The 26,865-nt window shown below is 44.5% G+C and overlaps 1 protein-coding gene across 9 annotated transcripts in view; it reads right to left on the bottom strand.

The window, feature by feature from the left end:
- EXD3 (exonuclease 3'-5' domain containing 3) overlaps positions 1–26,865 on the bottom strand; it is a 573,707-nt gene that overhangs the window by 226,161 nt on the left and 320,681 nt on the right. Inside the window, exon 20 of one of the 9 annotated variants that reach the window (XM_073314583.1) lies at positions 22,146–22,220. The exons of the other annotated variants lie outside the window; for them this stretch is intronic. Coding sequence (XP_073170684.1) covers positions 22,164–22,220 — 57 coding nt within the window. The 3' untranslated portion in view covers positions 22,146–22,163. Of the gene's footprint in view, positions 1–22,145; positions 22,221–26,865 lie in introns of those variants that run through there. 9 annotated transcript variants of the gene reach the window in all.

The raw sequence follows: 26,865 nt of genomic DNA, 5'->3' as shown, positions 1-26,865 counted from the left end.
TGACCAATGAGGAGACAAGATACTTTCAAAGCTGGAGGTGGGGGGGGGGGGTAACAAAGGGTTCTCTCTGTCTGTGTGTTGTTTTTGCCCGGACCAGAGCAGGAATGCAGGTCAGAACTCCTGTAAAGGGCTAATAAGCAATCTAGTTAGATATGTGTTAGATTCTGTTTTGTTTAAATGGCTGATCATAGAATCATAGAATATCAGGGTTGGAAGGGACCTCAGGAGGTCAACTAGTCCAACCCCCTGCTCAAAAGCAGGACCCATCCCCAATTAAATCATCCCAGCCAGGGCTTTGTCAAGCCTGACCTTAAAAACTTCTAAGGAAGGAGATTCCACCACCTCCCTAGGCAATGCATTCCAGTGTTTTACCACCCTCCTCGTGAAAAAGTTTTTCCTAATATCCAACCTGAACCTCCCCCACTGCAACTTGATAAAATAAATTGTGCAGAATGGAATGTATATTCCTGTTTTTGTGTCTTTTTGTAACTTAAGGTTTTGCCTAGAGGGATTCTCTATGTTTTGACAGGTTTCAGAGTAACAGCCGTGTTAGTCTGTATTCGCAAAAAGAAAAGGAGTACTTGTGGCACCTTAGAGACTCACCAATTTATTTGAGCATGAGCTTTCGTGAGCTACAGCTCACTTCATCAGATGCATACCGTGGAATGCATTTGTTTTGAATCTGATTACCCTATAAAGTATTTACCATCCTGATTTTACAGAGGTGATTCTTTTACTTTTTCTTCAATTAAAATTCTTCTTTTAAGAAACTGATTGCTTTTTCATTGTTCTTAAGATCCAAGGGTTTGGGTCTGTGTTCACCTATGCAAATTGGTGAGGATTTTTGTTAGGATATAGATATTCAGGTCTGTCTGTAAAGGCCTATACTCTAAGAATTTAGGTGTATTCTTATCACTTGGCTAGTTATAGAGGTATAAAAGAAAGAATCAAAATCCCTGTCTGCCAGTATAAGGTCCTTCTCTTACTGTGACAGTCTGAAGCCCAGTTCTTAGGCTAAGGCCTTTGGCTAAGCAAAAAGGCAGCCATAAACTGGGAAGCGACCGGTCACATCCTCACATTCCAAACTAGTCACATTGAAAGAAGGTGCTATTGGGCTGTTAGGAATACAATCCTGTCCTGATAGTGCCTATCACCTCCAGAGAAAGGGAAGTGCCTAGAAAATGTAAAAGGAAACTTAGTTTGATAGCATCCTGTCTGGCAAGAACTCACTTATCAATAGCTGGGATGTGAAATCCTCACTTCTGTATTGTTTTGTCATTATAGTTCCTACTTTGCTATTTTCAGAGTAACAGCCGTGTTAGTCTGTATTCGCAAAAAGAAAAGGAGTACTTGTGGCACCTTAGAGACTAACCATTTTATTTGAGCATGAGCTTTCGTGAGCTACAGCTCACTTCTAATAGCTCACAGCTATTGTTTGTCTGTATAATCTCTGTCTGGTTCTGTGATTGTTCCTGTCTGCTGTATAATTAATTTTGCTGGGTGTAAACTAATTCAGGTGGTAGGATATAATTGGTTACATAATCATGTTACAATATGTTAGGATTGGTTAGTTAAATTTCAGTAAAATGATTGGTTAAGGTATAGCTAAGCAGAACTCAAGTTTTACTATATAATCTGCAGTCAATCAGGAAGTGAGTGGGTGGGTGTGGGTGGGGGTAGGCATGCGGGTGGGGGAAATGGGAACAAGGAATGGGGGTGGGGAAATTGGAATCATGTTTTGCTAAAGGGGGAAATGGGAACAGGGAATGGGAGTGGGGAAATTGGAATCATGTTTGGCTAAGGGCAGGAATGGGAACAGGGACGCAGGTGTAAGGCTCTGTGGTGTCAGAGCTGGGAAGGGCGACACTAAGGAAGGAAACTGGAATCATGCTTGCTGGAAGTTCACCCCAATAAACATCGAATTGTTTGCACCTTTGGACTTCGGGTATTGTTGCTCTCTGTTCATGCGAGAAGGACCAGGGAAGGAAGTGGGTGAAGGAATAAGCCCCCTAACAATTTTTATCAAGCCTTCCCCAGGAAAGGGGGTGTAGGATTTGGGAGGATTTTTTTTGGGGGGGGGAGGGGAAGACATTTCCAAGCGGGCTCTTTCTCTGTTATATATTTGTTAGATGCTTGGTAGTGGCAGCAATAAAGTCCAAGGGCAAAAGGTAAAATAGTTTGTACTTTGGGGAAGTTTTAACCTAAGTTTAGGGGGTTTTCATGCAGGTCCCCACATCTGTACCCTAGAGTTGAGAGTGGCGAAGGAACCTTGACACAGTGCTAGGTTTTGCGTAGCAAGCATTCTCACAATGGCAATGAGCCTTTTCAGAACATTTTGCCAGTAAAGAGACTCTGATGCAATCTTCTCTTGATGCTGATCATCTTTGGTGGCCTTTAACCTTAGTCTCATCTCATGCTCTCTGGTGATTTGCTGCCTTCTCATGGCATGCCAGATTTCTAGCCAGATTTTTCCAGTCCTTTGTTCCTGTAGAACCCAATGTGGCTGGAACATTAGACTGGAAGAGTTTGCAACAAAAACAGTATGCAGCATTCTGGGTTTTTGAGTACATAAGCCATGGCCTCTCCATGTTATCACCATTGAGGATTTCACATCAGTAATGTGTTGGATGGAAACTTCTATTTTCATTGTCTTTGGGGAACATGAAGTTTTTCACTTGCTATGGCCCACGCAGTAAAAGGAAGTCCCTCAGATTACTGCTCAAGTGGGTCCACAGTCCTGGATCATCTAGACTTAACGAACTAAACTCAGCAGCAGCTGTTTCTTGCGCCTCCACCACCCTCTTCTCTGATTTACACTTTTCTTCAGGAATGTGCATGGTTACATCCATTTGAGATGGAGATATGGATGCTGCAGTAGCTGCCAGGTCACCTGCACTCTAACTGGAAGATCAGTCATCTCCTCACCACTCACATCTTCACTGGGGCCGGAAGGTTCACTGTGAACATGTGTGTCTATGTATCTCAGGAGAACTCCTTCCTGCTTAGATAGAAAAGTTTCCTTTGCTTTCTTTCTTTTTCTGAATACTGCCCCAGAGGGGGGTTTTCTTCTTTCACTCATGACTGCTGTTCTGGGCCAGCTATAGTGGTTCTTAACACTCAGTTGAAGGGGACAAATAAGCAGGCTGGTAGCAGGGCCTGAGTGAGGGACGATATCAGCATCTTAAGGGCCTAACTGGCTCCTACTACTTCAGCTGACTGCCTGTTCTCCTCAAGTGAGTTCAGGGAAGCATCAGGAAACAGAAAGCTCCCTGAGAAGCCGGTGTTAATCCTGGGGGTGCTAGAGGGGTACATAAGAAGCTCCTCCTCCACTCTGTCCCTGCAGCTCCTGCTGCTTTCTGTTATTCCCTCTCACCTTTTCTCCTGTCTGCCTGTTATATCTCTTGTGCCCTCCTTCCTCCAGCACAGCACTCCACCATCTCTGTGCATCTAGAGCAGAGAGAATCCATATGTACCAGCAGCAGACACAATTTTCTACACTCTGGGTCCTAGTGGCACCCCTTCCTCCCCTCACAGTCTGGCACCTGAGGCAGCTGCCTCAGTTAGCCTCATGGTAAGGCCAGCCCTGCAAGGGACACCATCGTAGGACCTAACCACATCAGCCACACCATCAAGGGCTCATTCACCTGCACATCTACCAATGTGATGTATGCCATCATGTGCCAGCAATGCCCCTCTGCCAGGTACATTGGCCAAACCGGACAGTCTCTACGCAAAAGAATAAATGGGCACATATCAGACATCAAGAATTATAATGTTCAAAAACCAGTAGAACAACACTTCAATCTCCCTGGACACTCAATAACAGACTTAAAAGTGGCAATTCTTCAACAAAAAAATTTCAAAACCAGACTCCAACGAGAAACTGCAGAACTGAAATTAATTTGCAAACTGGACAGCATCAAATCAGGCCTGAATAAAGACAGGGAGTGGATGGGTCACTACAAAAACTAATTTCCCCCTAGTGAAACTCATACCTTCTTGTCAACTGTTTGAAATGGGCCACCTTGATTACATTGGCCTCATTAGCACTACAAAAGTGATTTTTCCTCCCTTGGTATTCACCCCTTCTTGTCAACTGTTGAGAATAGCCCACTTACACCTTAACTGAATTGGCTTGTTAGCACTGACCCCCACTTGGTAAGGCAACTCCTATCTTTTCATGTGCCGTGTATTTATACCTGCCTACTGTATTTTCCACTCCATGCATCTGATGAAATGGGTTTTAGCCCACAAAACTTATGCCCAAATAAATGTGTTAGTCTCTTGGGTGCCACAAGGACTCCTCATTGTTTTTACTGGAGATGTAGTACAACCAGAGAGCCCAACCTATAGAGGAGAATGGGAGCTTAAGGCGCCTGAACTGCAACTCCCATGAGGCGATATGGCAGCATTTCTAAATCAAAATATTTCTATTTTTCGATGAAATTTTTTGGTATTCAGATTTATGCCAAAACACCAACATTTTCCATTGGAACCTCCCTCTCCTCATTTTTGACCAGCTGTAAGCCTAGTTACTAATGCCAACATACATTTAAATAAACAAATAGAGGCACCCTTAGCACTGACAAACACTTTTATGCCACTCTCCTCAGGTGAGCATGAAAGGTCATGGAAACCAGGACTGTGGGCAACAGGCTGACAGAAGCTCTGTAAACAGCCTAGTATATTGTTGAATTTATTGGTGGCTTCTTTCTCTTTTATAAGTAGGAAGGATGGTCTCATGAGTAGGCCATTGAATTGGGGACCTGGATTCAATTCCTGGCTCAGCCACAGACTTTCTGTGAGAGCAAATCAGATAAACTACTCCATGTCTCAGCCTCTCATCTATAAAATGTGGATAATACTTCCCTATTTCACAGGCATGTTAAGGAGAAAGTCCACTAATGATTGTGAGGTGCTCAGGCACTGTGTGGATGAGGGCCATATAGGTACCTAGATAAATATTGACAGGTTTCAGAGTAACAGCCGTGTTAGTCTGTATTCGCAAAAAGAAAAGGAGTACTTGTGGCACCTTAGAGACTAACCAATTTATTAGAGCATAAGCTTTCGTGAGCTACAGCTCACTTCCTCAGATGCATATCGTGGAAACTGCAGCAGGCTTTATATATACACAGAGAATATGAAACAATACCTACTCCCACCCCACTGTCCTGCTGGTAATAGCTTATCTAAAGTGATCATCAGGTGGGCCATTTCCAGCACAAATCCAGGTTCTCTCACCCTCCACCCCCCCACACACAAACTCACTCTCCTGCTGGTGATAGCCCATCTGCTATCACCAGCTATCTGCCATCCTGCTATCACCAGCAGGAGAGTGAATTTGTGTGGGGGGGTGGAGGGTGAGAAAACCTGGATTTGTGCTGGAAATGGCCCACCTGATGATCACTTTAGATAAGCTATTACCAGCAGGACAGTGGGGTGGGAGGAGGTATTGTTTCATATTCTCTGTGTATATATAAAGCCTGCTGCAGTTTCCACGATATGCATCTGAGGAAGTGAGCTGTAGCTCACGAAAGCTTATGCTCTAATAAATTGGTTAGTCTCTAAGGTGCCACAAGTACTCCTTTTCTTTTAACCTAAAACAGCTTTTCTAGACCTAAAGATGTCATCCATTTAAACTCCAGTATGCCAGGCCCTTTCCTGGCAAGAACTGAGAGCCAGGCTCTCTTTCCACAGGACAAAGCTCCCATTTACAGCCCTGCAGGATCCTGAGACATTGGACTTTAGAATCTTGACATTTTTATGTAAATGGAAAGGCGGGTTATCAGGGCAGAGTGTTTTCACTTAGTTCTTATGAGGTGTGACAGGGGCAGGCCAGATGGCTACAGGAGAGTGTTAGAAGGCAGATTAGTCCCAGATTAAGTAGGTCCATTTTCCCTGCATAAGGTAGCAGGGGCAGTTCCAGAACAAGAAGGAACTTGCTGGAACAAATTCAGGCAGGCAGGCTAATTAGGACACCTGGAGCCAATTAAGAAGTTGCTAGAATCAGTTAGGGCAGGCTGGCTAATCAGGGTACCTGAGTTTAAAAAGGACCTCACTTCAGTTTGTGGCATGTGTGCGAGGAGCTGGGAGCAAGAGGCACTAGGAGCTGAGAGTGAGAAGGCGTACTACTGGAAGACTGAGAAGTACAAGCATTATCAGACACCAGGAGGAAGATCCTGCGGTGATGATAAAGAAGGTGTTGGGAGGAGGCCATGGGGAAGTAGCCCAGGGAGTTGTAGCTGTCGTACAGCTGTTCCAGGAGGCACTCTAGACAGCTGCATTCCACAGGGTCCTGGGCTGGAACCCAGAGTAGAGGGCAGGCCCGGGTTCCCCCCAAATCCTCCCAACTCCTGGTCAGACACAGGAGGAAGGTCTCTGGGCTGTTCCCCGACCCACATGATGGATCAGCAGAGACTGCAGGGATTGTTCTCCTTCCTCTTTCCCATGCTGGCCAGTGATGAGGTTAACTGAGTGAATGGCAGGTTTGAGCCACTAGCAAAAGTGGCCAAGCTGAGGGCTGCCGTGAATCTCTGAGACAAGCAAATCCGCCAATAGGCGCAGGACCCACCAAGGCAGAGGAGGAACTTTGTCACGGAGGATAATTAAAATGAAAACAAACCAAAAAAAGTAGTCTTCCAAATTGGTGTGAGTCCATTCCAATGTGTCGGAAGATCAATCAAGCCATTTGAACTGGGATACAAAATCAAGATGAGGATTTTAAACGTGTAACGATACTGCATGTCTCTACCTATGGGGAAGACTCCGCCTGCTTCTGAGTCTCTCACATCTGGACTCCAGGGTTCTCATTTCTGGAGCACACTGACCAGTTTCTCTTCCTTATGAAGATTCGGATTTCCCATCCATAGAAAATCCTCTTCCTGTCAGACTGGAATGCACGATGCTTCCCTACCTCAAAATGACTACTTCCCCACTTTATACTAACCTTGCTTTAAAAACAGCCAGACTGTGCAATTAAGGCATAGCCCAGGGCTAAAGGGCCCCAGGATGTGCTGAGCACTGTACAACTTTTTGAAGGGTGCAGAGTACACTCTCTTCCATGTCTGGCCAGTTGTGCTGACTGGCATGAGGAAAGACATAGCTTTAGCCTTCCAATTTTGCAGAGGCAGCACCCAGGGATGCATTAGTCTGGGGGACTATCTCCACTTAGATATAAAACATTGATTAAAGCTAATGTTAAATAAATATATAATACACAGGTTAAGAAAAGAGTGTCTGTACATCTGGGTATAATGCTTAGATTATCCACAAATCCAAAGTTTGTTTTTAAAGTCATAAGATACATATAGTGCATAATCAACAATAACCCAAATTTAGGTGAATAAATTTAACAATACAGTTTAGATATTAGCACCCAAGTATTCAGGTACATCACTCACGAGAGTGTCATAAGAGGCTGCCTATAACTTAGCAACATCTAGTTCCATCTCACATGCAGAGTCCTGGTGGTGGGACTGAAGATGGGAAGGGGACTAAGCTGATAATCAATTCCCTTGTTCCAGGGGCCACACTGATCACCACACAGGGTTGGGAAGGACCCCTACCTCCTCCCATAGCATTACACAAATGGCTTGGAGCAACATTGGGATTTTCACCTTTCTCTGAAGCATCAGCTATTGATCACTGCTAGAAGTTGAATTCCAGACATAAAGAATGGATCGACTGTCTTAGAGGAAGTTCTATGTTTCTGAGCTTGAATGAACAGCTGAGTTGAAAACAATTGTTGGCTCGCCCATGACAGTGATTTGTACATTCAGTTTAAAGGCAGATGGGATAGTCCAAGAGGAGGGGGAGGGTGAAAGTCTGATGATACTGCTGGGAAGACTTAAAAGCCATTGCCTCAAGGGTTACTGCCTCTTTGGAACCCGATGTGTCGAAAGAATAGTAAATATGGCAGGCGACCAGCTTGGCTTAACGGTGAAATCCTAGCGGATCTTAAGCATAAAAAAGAAGCTTACAAGAAGTGGAAGGTTGGACATATGACCAGGGAAGAGTATAAAAATATTGCTCGAGCATGTAGGAATGAAATCAGGAGGGCCAAATCGCACCTGGAGCTGCAGCTAGCAAGAGATGTTAAGAGTAACAAAAAGGGTTTCTTCCGGTATGTTGGCAACAAGAAGGAAGCCAAGGAAAGTGTGGGCCCCTTAATGAATGAGGGAGGCAACCTAGTGACAGAGGATGTGGAAAAAGCTAATGTACTCAATGCTTTTTTTGCCTCTGTCTTCACGAACAAGGTCAGCTCCCAGACTGCTGCGCTGGGCATCACAACATGGGGAATAGATGGCCAGCCCTCTGTGGAGAAAGAGGTGATTAGGGACTATTTAGAAAAGCTGGACGTGCACAAAGTCCATGGGGCCAGACGAGTTGCATCCGAGAGTGCTAAAGGAACTGGCGGCTGTGATTGCAGAGCCATTGGCCATTATCTTTGAAAACTCATGGCGAACGGGGGAAGTCCCGGATGACTGGAAAAAGGCTAATGTAGTGCCAATCTTTGAAAAAGGGAAGAAGGAGGATCCTGGGAACTACAGGCCAGTCAGCCTCACTTCAGTCCCCGGAAAAAGCATGGAGCAGGTCCTCAAAGAATCAATCCTGAAGCACTTACATGAGAGGAAAGTGATCAGGAACAGTCAGCATGGATTCACCAAGGGAAGGTCATGCCTGACTAATCTAATCGCCTTCTATGATGAGATTACTGGTTCTGTGGATGAAGGGAAAGCAGTGGATGTATTGTATCTTGACTTTAGCAAAGCTTTTGACACGGTCTCCCACAGTATTCTTGTCAGCAAGTTAAAGAAGTATGGGCTGGATGAATGCACTATAAGGTGGGTAGAAAGTTGGCTAGATTGTCGGGCTCAACGGGTAGTGATCAATGGCTCCATGTCTAGTTGGCAGCCGGTGTCAAGTGGAGTGCCCCAGGGGTCGGTCCTGGAGCCGGTTTTGTTCAATATCTTCATAAATGATCTGGAGGATGGTGTGGATTGCACTCTCAGCAAATTTGCGGATGATACTAAACTGGGAGGAGTGGTAGATACGCTGGAGGGTAGGGATAGGATACAGAGGGTCCTAGACAAATTGGAGGATTGGGCCAAAAGAAATCTGATGAGGTTCAACAAGGACAAGTGCAGGGTCCTGCACTTAGGACGGAAGAATCCAATGCACAGCTACAGACTAGGGACCGAATGGCTAGGCAGCAGTTCTGTGGAAAAGGACCTAGGGGTGACAGTGGACGAGAAGCTGGATATGAGTCAGCAGTGTGCCCTTGTTGCCAAGAAGGCCAATGGCATTTTGGGATGTATAAGTAGGGGCATAGCGAGCAGATCGAGGGACGTGATCGTCCCCCTCTATTCGACATTGGTGAGGCCTCATCTGGAGTACTGTGTCCAGTTTTGGGCCCCACACTACAAGAAGGATGTGGATAAATTGGAAAGAGTCCAGCGAAGGGCAACAAAAAAGAGAAGAATGAGGGTGGATTTGATAGCTGCTTTCAACTACCTGAGAGGTGGTTCTAGAGAGGATGGTTCTAGACTATTCTCAGTGGTGGAAGAGGACAGGACAAGGAGTAATGGTCTCAAATTGCAGTGGGGGAGGTTTAGGTTGGATATTAGGAAAAACTTTTTCACTAGGAGGGTGGTGAAACACTGGAATGCGTTGCCTAGAGAGGTGGTGGAATCTCCTTTCTTAGAAGTTTTTAAGGTCAGGCTTGACAAAGCCCTGGCTGGGATGATTTAATTGGGGATGGGTCCTGCTTTTGAGCAGGGGGTTGGACTAGATGACCTACTGAGGTCCCTTCCAACCCTGATATTCTAGGATTCTATGAACCAACCTATGGTCTGAAATACTGATGATATAAGAAACAGGATAGAAGACTACTTGTGAACAGTGTGTGGATATTTTCCCTTTGTGGCTGGCCTGCAACGAAGCAGCCCCTTCCCATCACAAGTGCACATATTTTGTGGATTCTCTTGCACTTTCATCTCTTTCTCTGTATCCTCTTTTCCCTGTATGGCTGAGATGTGTGATTTTGAATATGTGGGTGTTCAAAATATGAAAGGATAATGAGCAATGGGTAATTCTTTTTTTCAGAACTATGGTTAAAAAAAGGAATACGGAAGAGCTTAGTGGTTTCAAATCTAGAAATATCTACATTCCTTAGAAACACAGCTTCAAAATGCACACACAAGTGCACACTTAATTTACATGCACGGATAGCCAGTTTATGCAATAAATCATGGTATCTGCATTCAGAAGCCCCTTGATAATGTGCATCTCTGCCCATTTGTATGTGCAAATACCTAATTCATGTGTGCACTGGTCATGGTAACTGAATGCAAAAATCATGCACTCATTGCTTGTACATTTTTGTCCAGGCAAGTGCATCTATGACATGAGTATCACATTCAAAGGACATTCATGAATGAGTAAAGTCACTTGGCAGAGTTGTGTGTTTCTGGAGAGAAGGATAGTCATAAAGGATATGTCGACACAGCTGCTGGTGACAGACTTGCACCAGTGGGGCTCACGCTAGCATGCTACGAATAGCAGTGTGAACGTTTTGGCTTGGGCTGCAGCTTGGTCTCTCATGTTTAGGAAGGGGGGGTGCTTCAGAGCCCAAATATCAGAGCAACATCTACACAGCTATTTTTAGCGTGCTAGTGGGAGCCTGTTGCCCCAGGCTATGAAACTCACTCTCAGCAGCTGGGCAGACATACCTGGACTCAGCCTGTGCATTTTCAAAGCACCTCATTCACATACGTTTTCTGTAAGAAACAAATATTCTATATGGGTGACATTTTCAAAGGACTCTAGAAAAGTAAGATACCCAAATCCCAGCAGTCCCCAATGGGTGTCTAACCCCGTTGGTGTCCCCTGAATACCCTAGCCCTAAGGTTCTTTATCCAGCAAAAATCATCTTTCCCCTGTTCCACCTAGGGATGTAAATATTGTTTTAAAAAGTACCCATTTAAACTATTAAAATTATATCTGTTAACTGTTTAATAGTTAACACAATGGGGGTCACACTCTGGGGTCAGGCTGCCGCCCAGCCCCACCAGGGGTGTGTGTGTCAGGGTCCAGGGCTGTTGCCTGGCCCCACACAGCAGGGCTTGGGGTCCGGGGCTGCTGCCTGGCCCCGCAGAACAGGGCTCGGGGGCCAGGACTCAGGGCTGCCACAGCGTGGGACTCGGGGTTTAGGGTCTGGGGCTGCCACATGGCCCCACACAACGGGGGTCGGGGCTGCTGCCCACCTGTTTTAAACATTACCTGCAATATATTAACGGTAAGCCTAATACTTATCAATTAACCATTTCCTATTTTAGATCCCTAGTTCCACCCTAATCTTAGAGAGAGGGTATGACCTGTAAAATACAGCATGAAGTAGGAGTTGGAGCAAATGCCCAGGGTAAAGGGTCTGTTACCAGCCTTGCCCCGAACAATGTCACCTGTAGCGAGGCTGTACACATTTTAAAGGAAAAGAAAAGAAGTGTTGTCTACTGGTTATAGCAAGGGACTAGAAGTTAGGTTTTTGGAAAGCTATTCCTGGCTCTGCTACTGACTCATTGTGTGGCCTTCAGCAAGTTACTTATGGTATCTGTTCTGTGCATCTGTTTACTAGTCTGTAAAATGGCTATAACACAGAGGTGGACAAACTACGGCCCGCGGGCCACATCCGGCCCACGGGACCGTCCTGCCTGGCCCCTGAGCTCCTGGCCGGGGAGGCTCACCCCAGGTTTCTCCCTTGCAGCCTCAGCGTGCTGCACCGCCGGCAGGGCAGCAGCGTGGCTGCAAGCTCCTGCCGCTCAGAGCGGCGTGGTAAGGGGGCGGAGGGCAGGTTGGATAAGGGGCAGAGGGTCCCAGGGGGCAGTCAGGGGATCGGGAGCAGGGGGGTTAGATGGGGGGTGGGGTCCCAGGGGGCAGTTAGGGGAGGGGGTGTGGATAAGGGTCGGGGCCGTCAGGGGACGGGGGGGTTGGATAGAGGGTGGGGTTCTGGGGGTGGTTAGGGGCAGGGGTTCCAGGAGGGGGTGGTCAGGGGAAAACGAGCAGGAAGGGTTGGATGGGTTGGGAGTTCTGAGGGGGACAGTCAAGGGGCGGGAAGTGGGAGGGGGCGGATAGGGGACAGGGTCCAGGCTGTCTGGGGAGGTACCCGGACCTCAATGAAATTTCACAAGCCCGATGTGGCCAGAGGGCCAAAAAGTTTGCCCACCCCGGTACAGCAGTATTCAGCGTTGCATGCGACAGAATGAGCACACACCTTTATTACTAGGCTGTAAAATGCTTTGCACTTATTTCATTAAAAGCACCATAGGAGCTCCAAGTTTTATTATTTGTAAATCTTTCTTGTTTCATGTGTGACTTGTCCAAGTTACTGGCAAATGATTTATTTTAGGAAAGGGGTTTATCATAGGACTGGAAGGGACCTCAAGAGGCCATCTTAGTCCATTCATGGCAGGACTAAGTATTACCTAGACCATCCCTGACAGGCTCTTCTAATCTGCTCTTAAAAATCTCCAATGATGGAGATTCCACAACCTCCCTGGGCAACTTATTCCAGTGCTTAACCACCTTGACAGTTAGGAAGTTTTTCCTAATGTCCAACTTAAACCTCCCTTGCTGCAATTTAAGCCCATTGCTTCTTGTCCTAGCCTCAGAGGTTAAGAAGAACAATTCTTCTCCCTCCTCCTTGTAATAACCTTTTATGTACTTCAAAACTGTTATCATGTCCCCTCTCAGTCTTCTCTTCTCCAGACTAAACAAACCTAATTTTTTCAATCTTCCCTCATAGGTCATGTTTTCTGGACCTTTAATCATTTTTGTTACTCTTCTCCGGACTTTCTCCAATTTGTCCACATCTTTCCTGAAATGTGGCGCCCAGAATTGGACACAATACCCCAGCTGAGGCCATATCAGCACGGAGTAGAGCCCAAGAATTACTTCTTGTGTCTTGCTTACAACACTCCTGGCCAATACATCCCAGAATGATGTTCGTTTTTTTGCAACAGTGTTACACCATTGACTCATATTTAGCTTGTGGTCCACTATGACCCCCAGATCTCTTTCTGCAGTACTCCTTCCTAGGCAGTCATTTCCTATTTTGTATGTGTGCAACTGATTGTTCCTTCCTAAGTAGAGTACTTTGCATTTGTCCTTCTTATTGAATTTCATCCTATTTATTTCAGACCATTTCTCCATTTTGAATTATAATCCTATCCTCCAAAGCACTTGCAAACCCTCCCAGCTTGGTATCATCCACAAACTTTCTAATACAGATTAACACGGCTGCTACTCTGAAAACTTTCTAAGTGTACTCTCTGGGCCATAAATCATTGATGAAGATATTGAACAGAACTGGACCCTGAACTGATCCCTGTGGGACCCCACTCATTATGCCCTTTCAGCATGACTGTGAACCACTGATGATTACTCTCTGGGAATGCTTTTTCAACTAGTTATGCACCCACCTTATAGTAGCTCCTCAGTATAATATGCTTATAGTGTGCTCTGGAATTAACAACTGAAAAGTCGTTTCACTGCAGAGTAGGCTAGCTTGAAATTAGACCTTTAAGACCCAGCAGGCTGGATTCTATTCTGTGCTATTTTTACACTAATGCAGCTGGGAGGGAAAATGGGATAACAAAAATAATCAAATGTGCACAATTCTTAGCCAAATTAGGAGCAGATACCAGGTTCTGTATTCCTGACAGCACTTGAGAGAAGTTTCTATCCCAATTGGGTGCCAGCTGGACTGTCCACTGCAACCACTTCTGAAATTACCTCCAAATTATAGCCGAATAAAAGGGATTATCAATGAAAACCCATCAGTGCTCAGCACCTCTGCAGATCAGGCCCTAACCATCTCTAGTCTCTGATTCATTTTAAGTCCTGCTCACCTTCCTTCCAGTCCATGTGATTTCTTTAAGCGAATGTGTTTAAATGATGTGCTGAATTGGAACTAAAAATGTAGTTTAGTAAATTTCAATAAACATATCTTCTAAAACAAAGTGCTCAGTACAGACCCCATTCCACAAGCTAACAGAACAGCCCAGCCTCCCTTCACAACAGTTTTATGGCCTCCAGCATTGAAAATAATCCAGCATAAATCTAAAAATATCAACTTTTCAGGATGGAGAGGTAAGATGCCAAAAGACTCCACGTACACAAACAACTGGAGATTGGACTCCAAGTCAAATTTGCATTTTTCCATCGTTACCTAGCACTAGACCCAGCAATCTAATCTGAGCCACCTCTGGAATTTTTCTAATGCTGTCTTAAAGGATGATCTTGGCATAAATCAGTGAAGTGCACATTTCCTTTCCTACTGAATGAAGTTATTACAATAATGTGGCTTGACAACACAGTGCATTTGAAGTGTATTACAAGAGCTAACCTGTAGACATGCCTGAGTTTAGCTGACACACTTCAACAGTGGAGATGATTCTTAGGCACAGTGAGATGTGTGCAAGCATAATGCATCCACTCAAAAACCAGCACGCAGGAAATTAGCCAATTAGCCAGCAACAACATGTAGCAGAATTTGTACAAAGGGACACTGTTCTGGAAGACTAGGTGGTGGAAGGGACAGTCTTCATAATAGCCAAGGGCAAGAATCAGAGGGGAAATGAGGAGTTTGTTGAAGTATAATAAAACATTTATGATGACCCTTTGAAAAGTTATCCTTGAATCTTGTTTATAATTAGAGATTGAATGTCAGAATTAATTAGGAGAACTTATTAAAATATGAATAAACACTTTATGCATAAAAACCACACAGTTTATAAATCTCAACAACAAATTGTGTGTCAGAAGCTTAAATTAGTGGTACAATTTGAATCACTTTGCAGATCTCCCGGTCCCCCAAGTTCCTGGGGGTGACAGAAATGGGGAGTATGGCAGCCCCAGGAAGTGAAGCTTTTATCACTCAGCAGGGACCCTTCAAGGCCATTAGGAGAGTTGTTAGTGTACTGTCAAGGGTGTCCTATACAGTCCACAGTGGACTGGTAATTAACCCAGAGTTGTGGCGGATTCTTCATCACTGGCATTTTTTAATAAGGACTGGATTGCTTTCTAAAAACTGGTGGCAATACAACCAGGAATTAATTCAGGGGCATCCTATGGCCTGTGTTAGGCAGCAGGACCAGTTAGGGAATCACAGTGGTCCCTTTTGACTTTATAATCTATGAATCAAAAGTGACATGGAGGAACTTCAGGGCTCTCCATCCTGCAGAGACATCCTGATGCTGGGGCAGACAGACATAGAAGTGTCTATTTCTCCTTTTAATAAAGCAAATGTTATCATCAGAAAATATATGTTTTAAATCAAAATTCCATGTAGGAGACTCTTTAGGATAAGAATTGATAACTTCCAGCTCTGCATGTTTCACAAAGTTACTTTCAAAACAGCCCATTATCAGTGAGAAGGCAGCTAATTTATTTCCTCAGAATGATTTCCCTTCTATTTGAAAGTTAGAAGAGAACAGAGCTAGCTCTATTATTTTAATACTAGAAAGCACTACTTTATACTTTCTGAAAGATTGTGACTTTTATCTAGGTATCCCTTGCAACATGTGCATCCATACATCACATATGTTACAGTTTCAGAAACATTGTAAAATGGCAAATTCAATGGTGTCCCAATATTCCTCTGTTACTATCAAGACTTCCCAGAATTCATAGAAAAAAGTCTTCTCTCTCCAGCCGTCTGCCCATTTCTCAGACTCCCTCTGCTCTGTGGTCCTCTGCCACAATAACTTTCAGCTCCGCATCCTGACCTAATCCACAGACGGCAGTAGCCATTGCTTGCCTATGGTTCGGCACTGACACCATTATTCTCATGTTCTGGTATTGAGTGACCAATACCCATATCATCTCTTCCCCACCACTATCAAAGCTGGTTGTGAGTGGTGGGACTCCAGACTGCAGCCTCTCTCCCATCCCCTGGGAATACAGGCTCTCTAGCCTCTTCTGGCCTTCCAGAAAAAAATGCAGAAATAATGGTCTAACACCAAGGTTGGGGCTGACTCCAGCCTTTGTGGAAAAAATATATCATGTTTTCAACAACAACAAGTACATCCAAATGGATTCCTGTGGCAGCTCTGAGGATACAGCTCTCTGCGGCATCAGAACAGGGCACTGGTCTCCCCACATCAATCAGATCAGAGAGGAGGGGAGTGCAAAGAAAAAGGGATGCTTACATCAATGAATAGGTAGGAGAAAGAGTACATCCTCTCCGGCCACTTTTGCCCCCAAGACAAACTCCTCTCCCACCCTGTCTGCTATAGGAAAACTATTCACCAGGGACTCATTCAGAAGTGAGAGAAGGCCACATGACTGAGCCCTCCCTGCTGAATGGGAGAGTTAGCACTTAATAAATATTTCCCATGCTGTTTGCACCTCTCCCTTCTGATCAGTGCTGCTCTCACTCATTATGCATCCCTCTCAAGAGTACACGGGAACACACATCCGATGAAGTGAGCTGTAGCTCGTGAAAGCTTACGCTCAAATAAATTGGTTAGTCTCTAAGGTGCCACAAGTCCTCCTTTTCTTTTTGCGAATACAGACTAACACGGCTGCTACTCTGAAACCACACAAAACACAGACAGCGATGGAAGAAAAGCCACCGTAATCGCTCTGGTGAAGGTATATTTCGTCTCTTTGGTTTTGTTTCAGTTCAGGTGTAAAGCCCTAGAAGCAAACTGGTGGCTTTTTCCAGCCATGTGCCCTGTGCTTCACCTCTCACAAGAAAGTCACTACATATAAATTACTGTCTAAAGATTACCTGGGGGATTTTTTCCCCCCAGTGTAAAAGGATGTTATTTTATGATTGCCTGTTAGCTGAATTCTCACCAAGTAAACAGTTAGAGAGGCTGCATCTTACGCGTGAATAATAATTGCTTGAATGTTTTCTTTCAGCTGTACAGTACACACAGGATACAGCACTTCACTGACAAACACTAGTGTTATGCCAGTGGAGGCATTTTCCATTCCAAGTTCCTAGTCCATTAAATAGTCACAGCCACACAATTCACTCTGTAGGCAAGTTGTTGTACACTGAAGGAACAGTGGCTGAATTTAAAGAGTAAACACTACAGTAATTCCAGTATCTAAACATTGACAAACATGCATCCAGATGAGAGGAGTTGATACAATCCTGTATAACTATTTTTGAGATAGCAGAGCATCAAAATCCTGTGTTTATCACTAGTTAATTAAGACATTTTCCAGGTGCATTCTTTGTGCTTGAGAAACTTAAAAACTGCTTTAAAAACAGCTAAGAGCAACTCCTTGTATCCCCCAAAACCTAAACCTTCAACCCTGGCATGGAGTTAGTCCTCAGCAAGGATTGGAGTCTTTGACATGTCCGATATGATTTACAAATAACAACATGATAAGTGTTTAAATACTAACCCTTTATGAGGCCGCGAACTGCCTTACATATTGACTCAGCTGTGTTTATTTAATACAATACTCAAGCATTTATTTAATGTAAAGTTAAAGATTGTTTTTTATTACAAATATCAAAGGAAATTAAATCTAAGCAACTGAGTTAGTGTGACATCATAAATGAGATTTTAAATTAACAAATGCCAAGAAATTCAAGTTATGATTTTGACAGGAGCTGTAACAAAAGCATGCTGCACATATTTATCGCTTTATCAAGTAACACAAAGTCTAGCATAAGTAAAAAGAAAAGGAGTACTTGTAGCATAAGTGCGGGTGTCTAGTGAGAGCTGTTGTGGAAAATACTATTTTGAATTGCCTGATTTGTGTGTGTTTTAAATCTTAGCAATAATGTTTGCATTGATATAGTTTTAGCATTTCATCTATTATATTTCTATTTCAAACACATACGAAGGAAAGAGTAAAAAAACTGAGTCTGACAGCTTTTAAAATACAGACCACAGGCCACATCAGATAGATGTCAAATACCTTTCTTAGTCCTAGTTTTCTTTGTTTGGCAGGGGTGAAAGTGGGCCGGTAGTGGCCGGTACCGCGTACCGGTAAGAACCTGCCCCAGCCCATACCCAGCCCACAGTAAAGTGTTGCCGCGGCAGCGCTTTCACCTCCCTGCTCCTTTCGCCTCCCCCCGTCAGCGGCCCTGCTGGTAGGGTCCGTCCCGGCAGGGCCGCCGACGCGGGAGGCGAAAGGGGCAGGGACAGGAAAGTGAAGCCGCGGCACCGCTTTAAGGATGGTCCTTTGCCGCCGCCGCACTTTAATGTTGCTGCACCTCCCGTCGGCAGGGCTGCGGCAAAGGACCCTGCAGCACTTTAACGTTCCTGCTCCTTTGGGCCCCCCCGGCCACCGACGGGCGGGGGGGGGGGCAAAGGGAGCAGCTGCTCTGGGGCTGGCAACGGCAGCAGTGGCATCCAGAACCCCGGACCCTTTAAATCAACACGGGAGCCATGAGCAGTGCGGGCCAGCCGGACTGGAAGGGCTGGCTGGGGATGCTGACCCCCAGCCCCGCCCCTTCCACCCAAGGCCCCTCCCCTTTCACCCAAGGCCCCGCCCCTTCCGGGGGCTGGAGCTGTCCTGCCCCGTACCAGTTAGTGGCCTCAGTTACTTTCACCCCTGTTGTTTGGGTCCCCAGATATTGGTTTGAGTTCACGAGAAGGAGGAATTTGCTCCTACGATAAACAACAACATGAAAGACTGCTAAAAACTTGTCATGGAACAAGAAGATGTGAAGGACCAATATCTACCAATGCTCAAAACCCCTATAACTGAGGGATATCAGTCTTAAGGGAGGCAACAGCCTGACACCAATGGACAATTCCTGAGTGCTCCCATGGTAAGTGAAAAAGTCCCATGGTCCGTGCCGATATTCTATGGGGAAAATGCCTTCCCCACTCCTCACTGGCTGAGGATTCCAAATGTGTGCACATGAGCAAGAATCACCAGGTTTAAGTATCTGATCCCATTATACTCTGAGAGAGTCACAGAATTTAAGGCCAGAAGGGATCACCAAATCATTCAGTCTGGCCTCCTGAACATCACAGGCCACCAACACCACCGAACACCCACACACTAACCCCAAACGAACAAACCAGCCTAGCTTGTTTAAACCAAATTAAGTAACCAACCAAACTCTTAAACTCTTCACAGATTTAAAGGCAAGAAATGCTCTAATTTGCTACATAACATAGCCCAAAGAACCTCAGCCAATAATTTCTGCATCAAGCCGATGCCTAGAAATGAAACAGAAGTTATCTTTTAAAATGACAGCCAGTGTTGACTTAAAGACTGCAAAGGATAGAATGAATCCACCATGTCCCTAAGTGAGTTGTGCCAATGGGTAATCACCCTTCCCGTTAAAAACGTGTCCCTTGTTTCTACTCTGAATTTGTCTCGCTTCTTAAAGAGCCACTGTCAATAGGCTGCTCTGCCCAATATGTAATCCTGTCTCCAAAGGACATAAACCTGTCTGCCTGTCATGCAGAAGAAACACCCCCTAGCAGATCTCAAAAACGCAGGATGCAAACCTGCTAGTACCCCAACATCTCTGTTGCTTGAATCACAAAGACAAACACAGGCCCTGCTGCGTGATGCCACAGCCATTATGCCTGACTGGCTTGCTCTGGTTAGGAGACCTGACTCTACTTCTGATAAGGATGATTTCTCTATTCATGTTTCCAGGAAGAAAACAGACTGCGGAGCTGAGGGAGAGCAGCGGGCACAAAAACCAGCCCACAGCTGGGAGGTGTAATTATAGGCCTGTAAGCCACCCACGTGTCTTCTTGAACACTCTCCTTGTGGTTTTACACCGGGAAAGGTCGGGCTGAACAGGCACACCTGCTGCCTAGTTTTCACATGAGGCCTTCATCCGGGAGGAAGTGCCTGAAGGACATGTATTAATTAATTAACATCTTTAAGTCGTCGTTATACTCCCACAGTGACTACACCACACAAATGGAAATCTATACAATCAGAGGAAAGGGAGAGGAGATTATACTGATGTTGTAGGCACAATCTTCTGTCACCATCCCTGAAACATCACTAGACATAACCTGTGTGGTATGTAACCTGAGCAAAGGGGATAAACCATCCTTCTGAGCTAAGAAATTCTCTGAGCTGGAATATGGCCTCACTTTATGGAGTAACAGGCAAAACACACCACAGACATCAGCAGGTGTAAAGCACTGGCCCCCAAGAGACTCACTCACACTGAGTTATCAGCTTATTTAGTCAACATTACTGTATTTACACTGGCTTTCCATTAAAGTTTACACTGCACTGAACATTGTTTTGACAACATGAAAGCTCCCTGACCAGAGTATCTCAGTGACCTTCTGTTCCCATTGACAACAACTGTAGTTTTCTCTGAAGTCTAGCAATGCTAGTCTTCTGGGGACTCCTCGAAACAAGCTCAGACCACTTGGATTTTGAGCTTTAGCTGTCGTATCCTTCAATCTGCAGTTCTCTTCCTTTGATCAAACTGAGTTAGTCCTCTCTCCTTTAAGGCTTAACACCATACATCTATCCTCCTCAATAACTTATCAAGATCAAGAAGGTATTTAAAGTTCATTGGGATGCTTTGGGGGAAAGTTATAGGAGAACAGAAAGAACTGCACCAGGAAAATCTTTATTGTGACAGAACGGTGCCTATAAAAGGTGTGTTCCCTGAGCCAAAGCACGTAAACATTTGCTTAACTTTATCAGCAGTTCTCAAACTGTGGGTCAGGCCCCCAAAGTGGGCTGCTACCCCATTTTAACCAGGTCACCAGGACTGGCATTAGACCTTCTGGGCTATAGGGCCAGGGCCAAGGCCCTGAGGGCTTCAGCCCTGGGTGGCGAGGCTCAGGTTACAGGCCTCCCACCTGGGGCTGAAGCCCTTGGGATTCAGCTTTGCGCCCCCCTCCCCCACCCGTGGCATTGGGGCTCAGGCTTCGGTCCCCCCTCCTGGGATTGTGTAGTAATTTTCATTGTCAGAAGGGAGCTGTGGTGCAATGAAGTTTGAGAACCTTAAGTCAATGAGACTTAAGCAAGTGCTTAAATGCTTTGCTGAACTGCAGCCTAAATGCCCATATTTGGATGCAATATTACTGTATGTCTAAATGAAAAGGGACATTTACTAATGTGACAATAAAGATTTAAGATCCTAAATCAGTAACAGAATATACCGTACAAACACGCATAGACCTAAAAATGATTCTTGGCATTAGCTAAGCTATCCAGAAAATGGCATCACAAGCCACGTCCTGGTAGGTAAAGAAAGGAGAAACTGAAATATCTTGTTTATTCTTTTTTTGGTAATTTTCAAAGCCTATTGTCACTGATGTGGGATCTTAAATAGTCAATTAAAATAATGCATTTATGGTGCACCAATTCAAAATGTGTGGAGAAATGCAATGAAAACAAGCACAGGAAGAAACCAGTGAAATGAGTGCGCAATGCAGTGAAAAGTAAATGTAATTAGAAAGCTGAGCTAGCAAGAAACAACTAATTAACAATAACTAAAACCACTTTATTTTTTAAAGTGCCTGGATGCTCCAAGCAGAGCAAATTCCACACTGTCTGAGCCACGCTGGCAAGAGTTCAGTCACCCTTTGACCTCAGGTGCAAAGCTGGAACCACTAATAGTGGATGCTGATTGAACACAAAAAGCGAAAAATAAACCATCTCAGAGAAATTCTTTTGAACTGAATACGTGAATACAAAATAGGCCTCTTCACGTTTTATTCTGTGTGAAAGGGTCGATCTTCTATAAGATGCCTCCTGCATATATAATTAATAGTGCTTTTGTCTATGTCACTTGCATCCGACAAAGTGGGTAGTCACCCTAGAAAGCTTATGCTCCAATACGTCTGTTAGTCTATAAGGTGCCACAGGACTCTTTGCCGCTTTTACAGATCCAGACTAACACGGCTCCCCCTCTGATACTGTCTATATAAAGTAACTTAATGATCGACTGTAAAAGGAAGGAATGATGGTCAATCCTAGTGGATGATTCCTATAGAAACCATACCCTTGCTCCCCATAATGTAGGAAAGGGAATGTTTTGGAAGCTTTTAGCACAGCCTTGGAAATCAAGCCACAGAGCCTTGGAGAGCTGGGCTCATTCTGTATGTGAATAACTCACGTACTTCTCATAGCTTGTTGGCTCAGGTGACATCACATTAATCCCACTGCAGCAGGAAGCAGAACTGATACTTGGCTCATACAGCAATGAGAGTCCAGCAAAGGTAAAGGAATTGTGACCCAGCATCTATACTCTGCAAGAAGGAACAAATTACTTGAGACAAAACAGCACTCTCACTGACTAGCAGCTCCCAGCATCACAATGAAAATGTGTAACAACTGGGAATAGTTACGCCACTGTTCTGCATAAATGATAACTTCTACTTGGACTCTTCAGTAGAGATGGTTACACTAGTAAATGGGGACTACTGTCTTTATGCAAAAAGGCACACCATAAATTTGACATAGTTACAGAGGTACAGAATACAAAGCTATCAGACAGAAGGCAACAATCAAGTTAGCACAGTGATAACAGCAGAATTTAGTTTCCATATTATACTTCACAGCCGGATTTGCTGTGTACCCTGGGTTCAGCCCTGTAACCTTGCTCAACCAGAAGCAACATCTCCTTTCTACGTAATGGCTTGGTGCTAATCACAGTCTCTGTTCTGAGGAGTTTACAATTTGAAGGCCCAATCCCAAAAAGTGTTGAGCACCCAACTCCCAGTGAAATCACTGGGAACTGATGGTGTTTAGCATCTTGCAGAGTGAGGTTATTAATTGGTATGTTAATGAAGGATTTGTCCCTTTCCCCTTTTTTAAAAAAAATTAAGAGATATATCGCCTGAATCCACATATCAATATTAATCTCTCCCTGATAGTGAAAGTTTTCCCTGTGTGGCTGGATGCCATCTTCCCTGATGCTGCTGCATCACCAATGGCCAACTAGCAGGCCGATGGCTCAACTTACCAGTGGTGGCCATCAGCCAGAGTGCACATGGCACTGGTTCTACAACTGGAGAGCCTGCTGCCACTGACAAAAACATAAGTGCCTAAGGATGTTTCTGTTGCTTTTGCCCATAAGGAGCTGCCAGCCCCCAACTGCCCCCAAGCTGTGTGTAAACACTGTTAATAATTAGTGAAGACCTTGAAGAAAGCGAGGTGACAAAATCTGCTTGGGGTTTGAATCCGCTCCCATGGAGTAAAACCTCAGAACTACCACTGAGCTCAGGGCCCTTGCTGAGGCACTGATGTGACAATGCTTGTCAACTCATTTTAGTAAAAACTGAACCTGGAGAAATTATTAACTTCAAAACCTGAAACCTGCCCCTCCCCCTGCACAACCCCCATCTTCAATTTGAAAACGAGAGTTTTAGCCTGAAAAAAATAAACCCCAAAGTGTTATTTCATGGGATTTTTCTAAACCCACATTTGACCCTCCACATTGTCCTGATCAGGAGTATCCCATCTCTGTTTATGTCCCCTTTGACAGTTTGGTTTAACCAAATAGCCCCCTCCTGCCCCTGCCACCCATTTACTTGGGCTGCTCCAGGGCTTCCTCCACAGTGGAGTTTTCAGAAACATCTGAGTACAGATGCAGCCCTAGGAGCCAACAAGCAAAGTCTGCTCCACTTTTAAGCCCTTATGCAGAAGCCAATCAGCAGATGGTTGGGAGATGTCCAGGTAATCTCCAGGCCAGATTTTAACATTGAGAGGGAAGAAAATGAAGTAAGAAAGGATACAGCTCTGGGTAGGAGAATGGACATAAGGAGATAGGGCAGCGTGGATCCCAGTCTAATAGGTGATACTGGCGGTAGAATGACCGGGCCTAATTGGGTGAAGAAAGTGAGTGAGGCCAAACAGCAAAAATGAAGATGTTTGTACCCCAGTGCGAGGAGCCGAGGTAACAAAATGGAGGAACTAGAGCTACTGGTGCAGGAAGGGAAACCAGGTATTCTAGGGAGAACGGAAACAGGGCGGAATAGTCGTCAGGACTGGGCTACAGGGATTGAAGGGTCTGTGCTGTTTAGGAAAGACAGAAATAAAGGCAAAGGTGGTGGAGTCGCATTGTATATCAATGATGAGGTAGAATGTAAAGAAATAAGAAGCGATGGAATGGATATGACAGAGTCTGTCTGGGCAAAAATTGCATTTGGGAAGAAAGCTACTAGACCCTCCCCTGGGATAGTGCTTGGGGTGGGCTATAGATCTCCAGGATCCAATCTGGATATGGATAGAGACCTCTTTAATGTTTTTAATGAAGTAAATACTAATGGGAATTGTGTGATCATGGGAGACTTTAACTTCCCAGATATAGACTGGAGGACAAGTGCTAGGAATAATAATAGGGTTCAGATTTTCCTGGAAGTGATAGCTGATGGATTCCTTCACCAAGTAGTTGCTAAGCCAACAAGAGGGGATGCCATTTTAGATTTGGTTTTGGTGAGTAGTGAGGACCTCATAGAAGAAATGGTTGTAGGGGACAACCTTGGTTCAACTGATCATGACCTAATTCAATTCAAACTGAACGGAAGGATAAACAAAAATAAATCTGCAACTAGGGTTTTTGATTTCAAAAGGGCTGACTTTCAAAAATTAAGGAAATTAGTTAGGGAAGTGGACTGGACTGAAGCACTTGTGGATCTAAAGGCGGAGGAGGCCTGGAAGTACTTCAAGTCAATGTTGCAGAAGCTATCGGAAGCCTGCATTCCAAGAAAGGGGAAAAAATTCATAGGCAGGAGTTGTAGACCAAGCTGGATGAGCAACCATCTCAGAGAGGTGATTAAGAAAAAGCCGAAAGCATTCAGGGAGTGGAAGATGGGAGGGATCAGCAAGGAAAGCTACCTTATTGAGAACATGTAGGGATAAAATGAGAAAGGCTAAAAGTCAAGTAGAGTTGAACCTGGCAAAGGGAATTAAAACCAATAGTAAAAGGTTCTATAGCCATATAAATAAGAAGAAAAAAAGGAAAGAAGAGGAGGGACTGCTAAACAGGGAGGATGGAGTGGAGGTTAAGGATAATCTAGTCATGGCCCAATATCTAAACAAATACTTTGCCTCGGTCTTTAATGAGGCTAATGAGAAGTTTAGGGATAATGGTACCATGACAAATGGGAATGAGGGTATGGAGGTAGATATGGCCATATCTGAGGTAGAAGCAAAACTCAAACAGCTTAATGGAACTAAATTGGGGGGCCCAGATAATCTCCATCTGAGAATATTAAAGGAACTGGCACATGAAATTGCAAGCCCGTTAGCAAGAATTCTTAATGAATCTGTAAACTCAGGGGTTGTACTGTATGATTGGAGAATTGCTAACACAGTTCCTATTTTTAAGAAAGGAAAAAAAAGTGATCCGGGTAACTACAGGCCTGTTAGCTTGACATCTGTAGTATGCAAGGTCTTGGAAAAAATTTTGAAGGGGAAAGTAGTTGATGACATTGAGGTCAATGGTAATTGGGAAAAATACAATATGGCTTTACAAAAGGTAGATCGTGCCAAACCAACCTGATCTCCTTCTTTGAGAAAGTAACAGATTTTGTAGACAAAGGAAATGCAGTGGGTCTAATTTACCTCGATTTCAGTAAGGCATCTGATACAGTGTCACATGGGAAATTATTAGTTAAATTGGAAAAGATGGGGATTAATATGAAAATTGAAAGGTGGATAAGGAACTGGTTAAAGGGGAGACTACAGTGGGTCCTACTGAAAGGTGAACTGTCAGACTGGAGGGAGGTTACCAGTGGAGTTCCTCAGGGATCGGTTTAGAGACCAATCTTATTTAATCTTTTTATTACTGACCTTGGTACAAAAAGTGGGAATGTGCTAATAAAGTTTGCAGATGACACGAAGCTGGGAGGTATTGCCAATACAGAGAAGGACCGGGACGTCATACAGGAGGATCTGGATGACCTTATAAACTGGAGTAATAGGAATAGGATGAAATGTAATAGTGAGAAGTGTAAGGTCATGCATTTAGGGATTAATAACAAGAATTTCAGTTATGAGCTGGGGACGCATCAATTTGAAGTAATGGAGGAGGAGAAGGACCTTGGAGTATTGGTTGACCACAGGATGACTATGAGCTGCCAATGTGAAATGGCTGTGAAAAAAGCTAATGCAGTCTTGGGATGCATCAGGCGAGGTATTTCCAGTAAAGATAAGGAGGTGTTAGTACTGTTATACAAGGCACTGGTGAGACCTCACCTGGAATACTGTGTGCAGTTCTGGTCTCCCATGTTTAAGAAGGATGAATTCAAACTGGAACAGGTACAGAGAAGGACTACTAGATGATCCGAAGAATGGAAAACCTGTCTTATGAAAGGAGACTCAAGGAGCTTGGCTTGTTTAGCCTAACCAAAAGAAGGCTGAGGGGAGATATGATTGCTCTCTATAAATATATCAGAGGGATAAATACCAGGGAGGGAGAGGAATTATTTAAGCTCAGTACCAATATGGACACAAGAACAAATGGATATAAACTGGCCACCAGGAAGTTTAGACTTGAAATTAGACGAAGGTTTCTAACCATCAGAGGAGTGAAGTTCTGGAATAGCCTTCCAAGGGAAGCAATGGGGGCAAAAGACATATCTGGCTTCAAGATTAAGCGTGGTAAATTTGTGGAGGAGATGGTATGATGGGATAACATGGTTAATTGATCTTTGACTATTTGTGGTAAACAGGCCCAATGACCTGTGATGGGAGGTTAGATGGGGTGGGATCTGAGTTACTACAAATAATTCTTTCCTGGGTATCCGGCTGGTGAGTCTTGCCCACATGCTTAGGGTTCAGCTGATCACCATATTTGGGGTCGGGAAGGAATTTTCCTCCAGGGCAGATTGGCAGAAGCCCTGGGGGTTTTTCACCTTCCCCTGCAGCGTGGGCACGGGTCACTTGCTG

This window comes from Lepidochelys kempii, chromosome 16, assembly GCF_965140285.1.
Source record: "Lepidochelys kempii isolate rLepKem1 chromosome 16, rLepKem1.hap1, whole genome shotgun sequence".
In the NCBI taxonomy this organism is placed as follows: Eukaryota; Metazoa; Chordata; order Testudines; family Cheloniidae; genus Lepidochelys; species Lepidochelys kempii.
The sequence above is the reverse complement of the archived record's forward strand: the minus strand, read 5'-3'. Positions and strand labels throughout refer to the sequence as shown.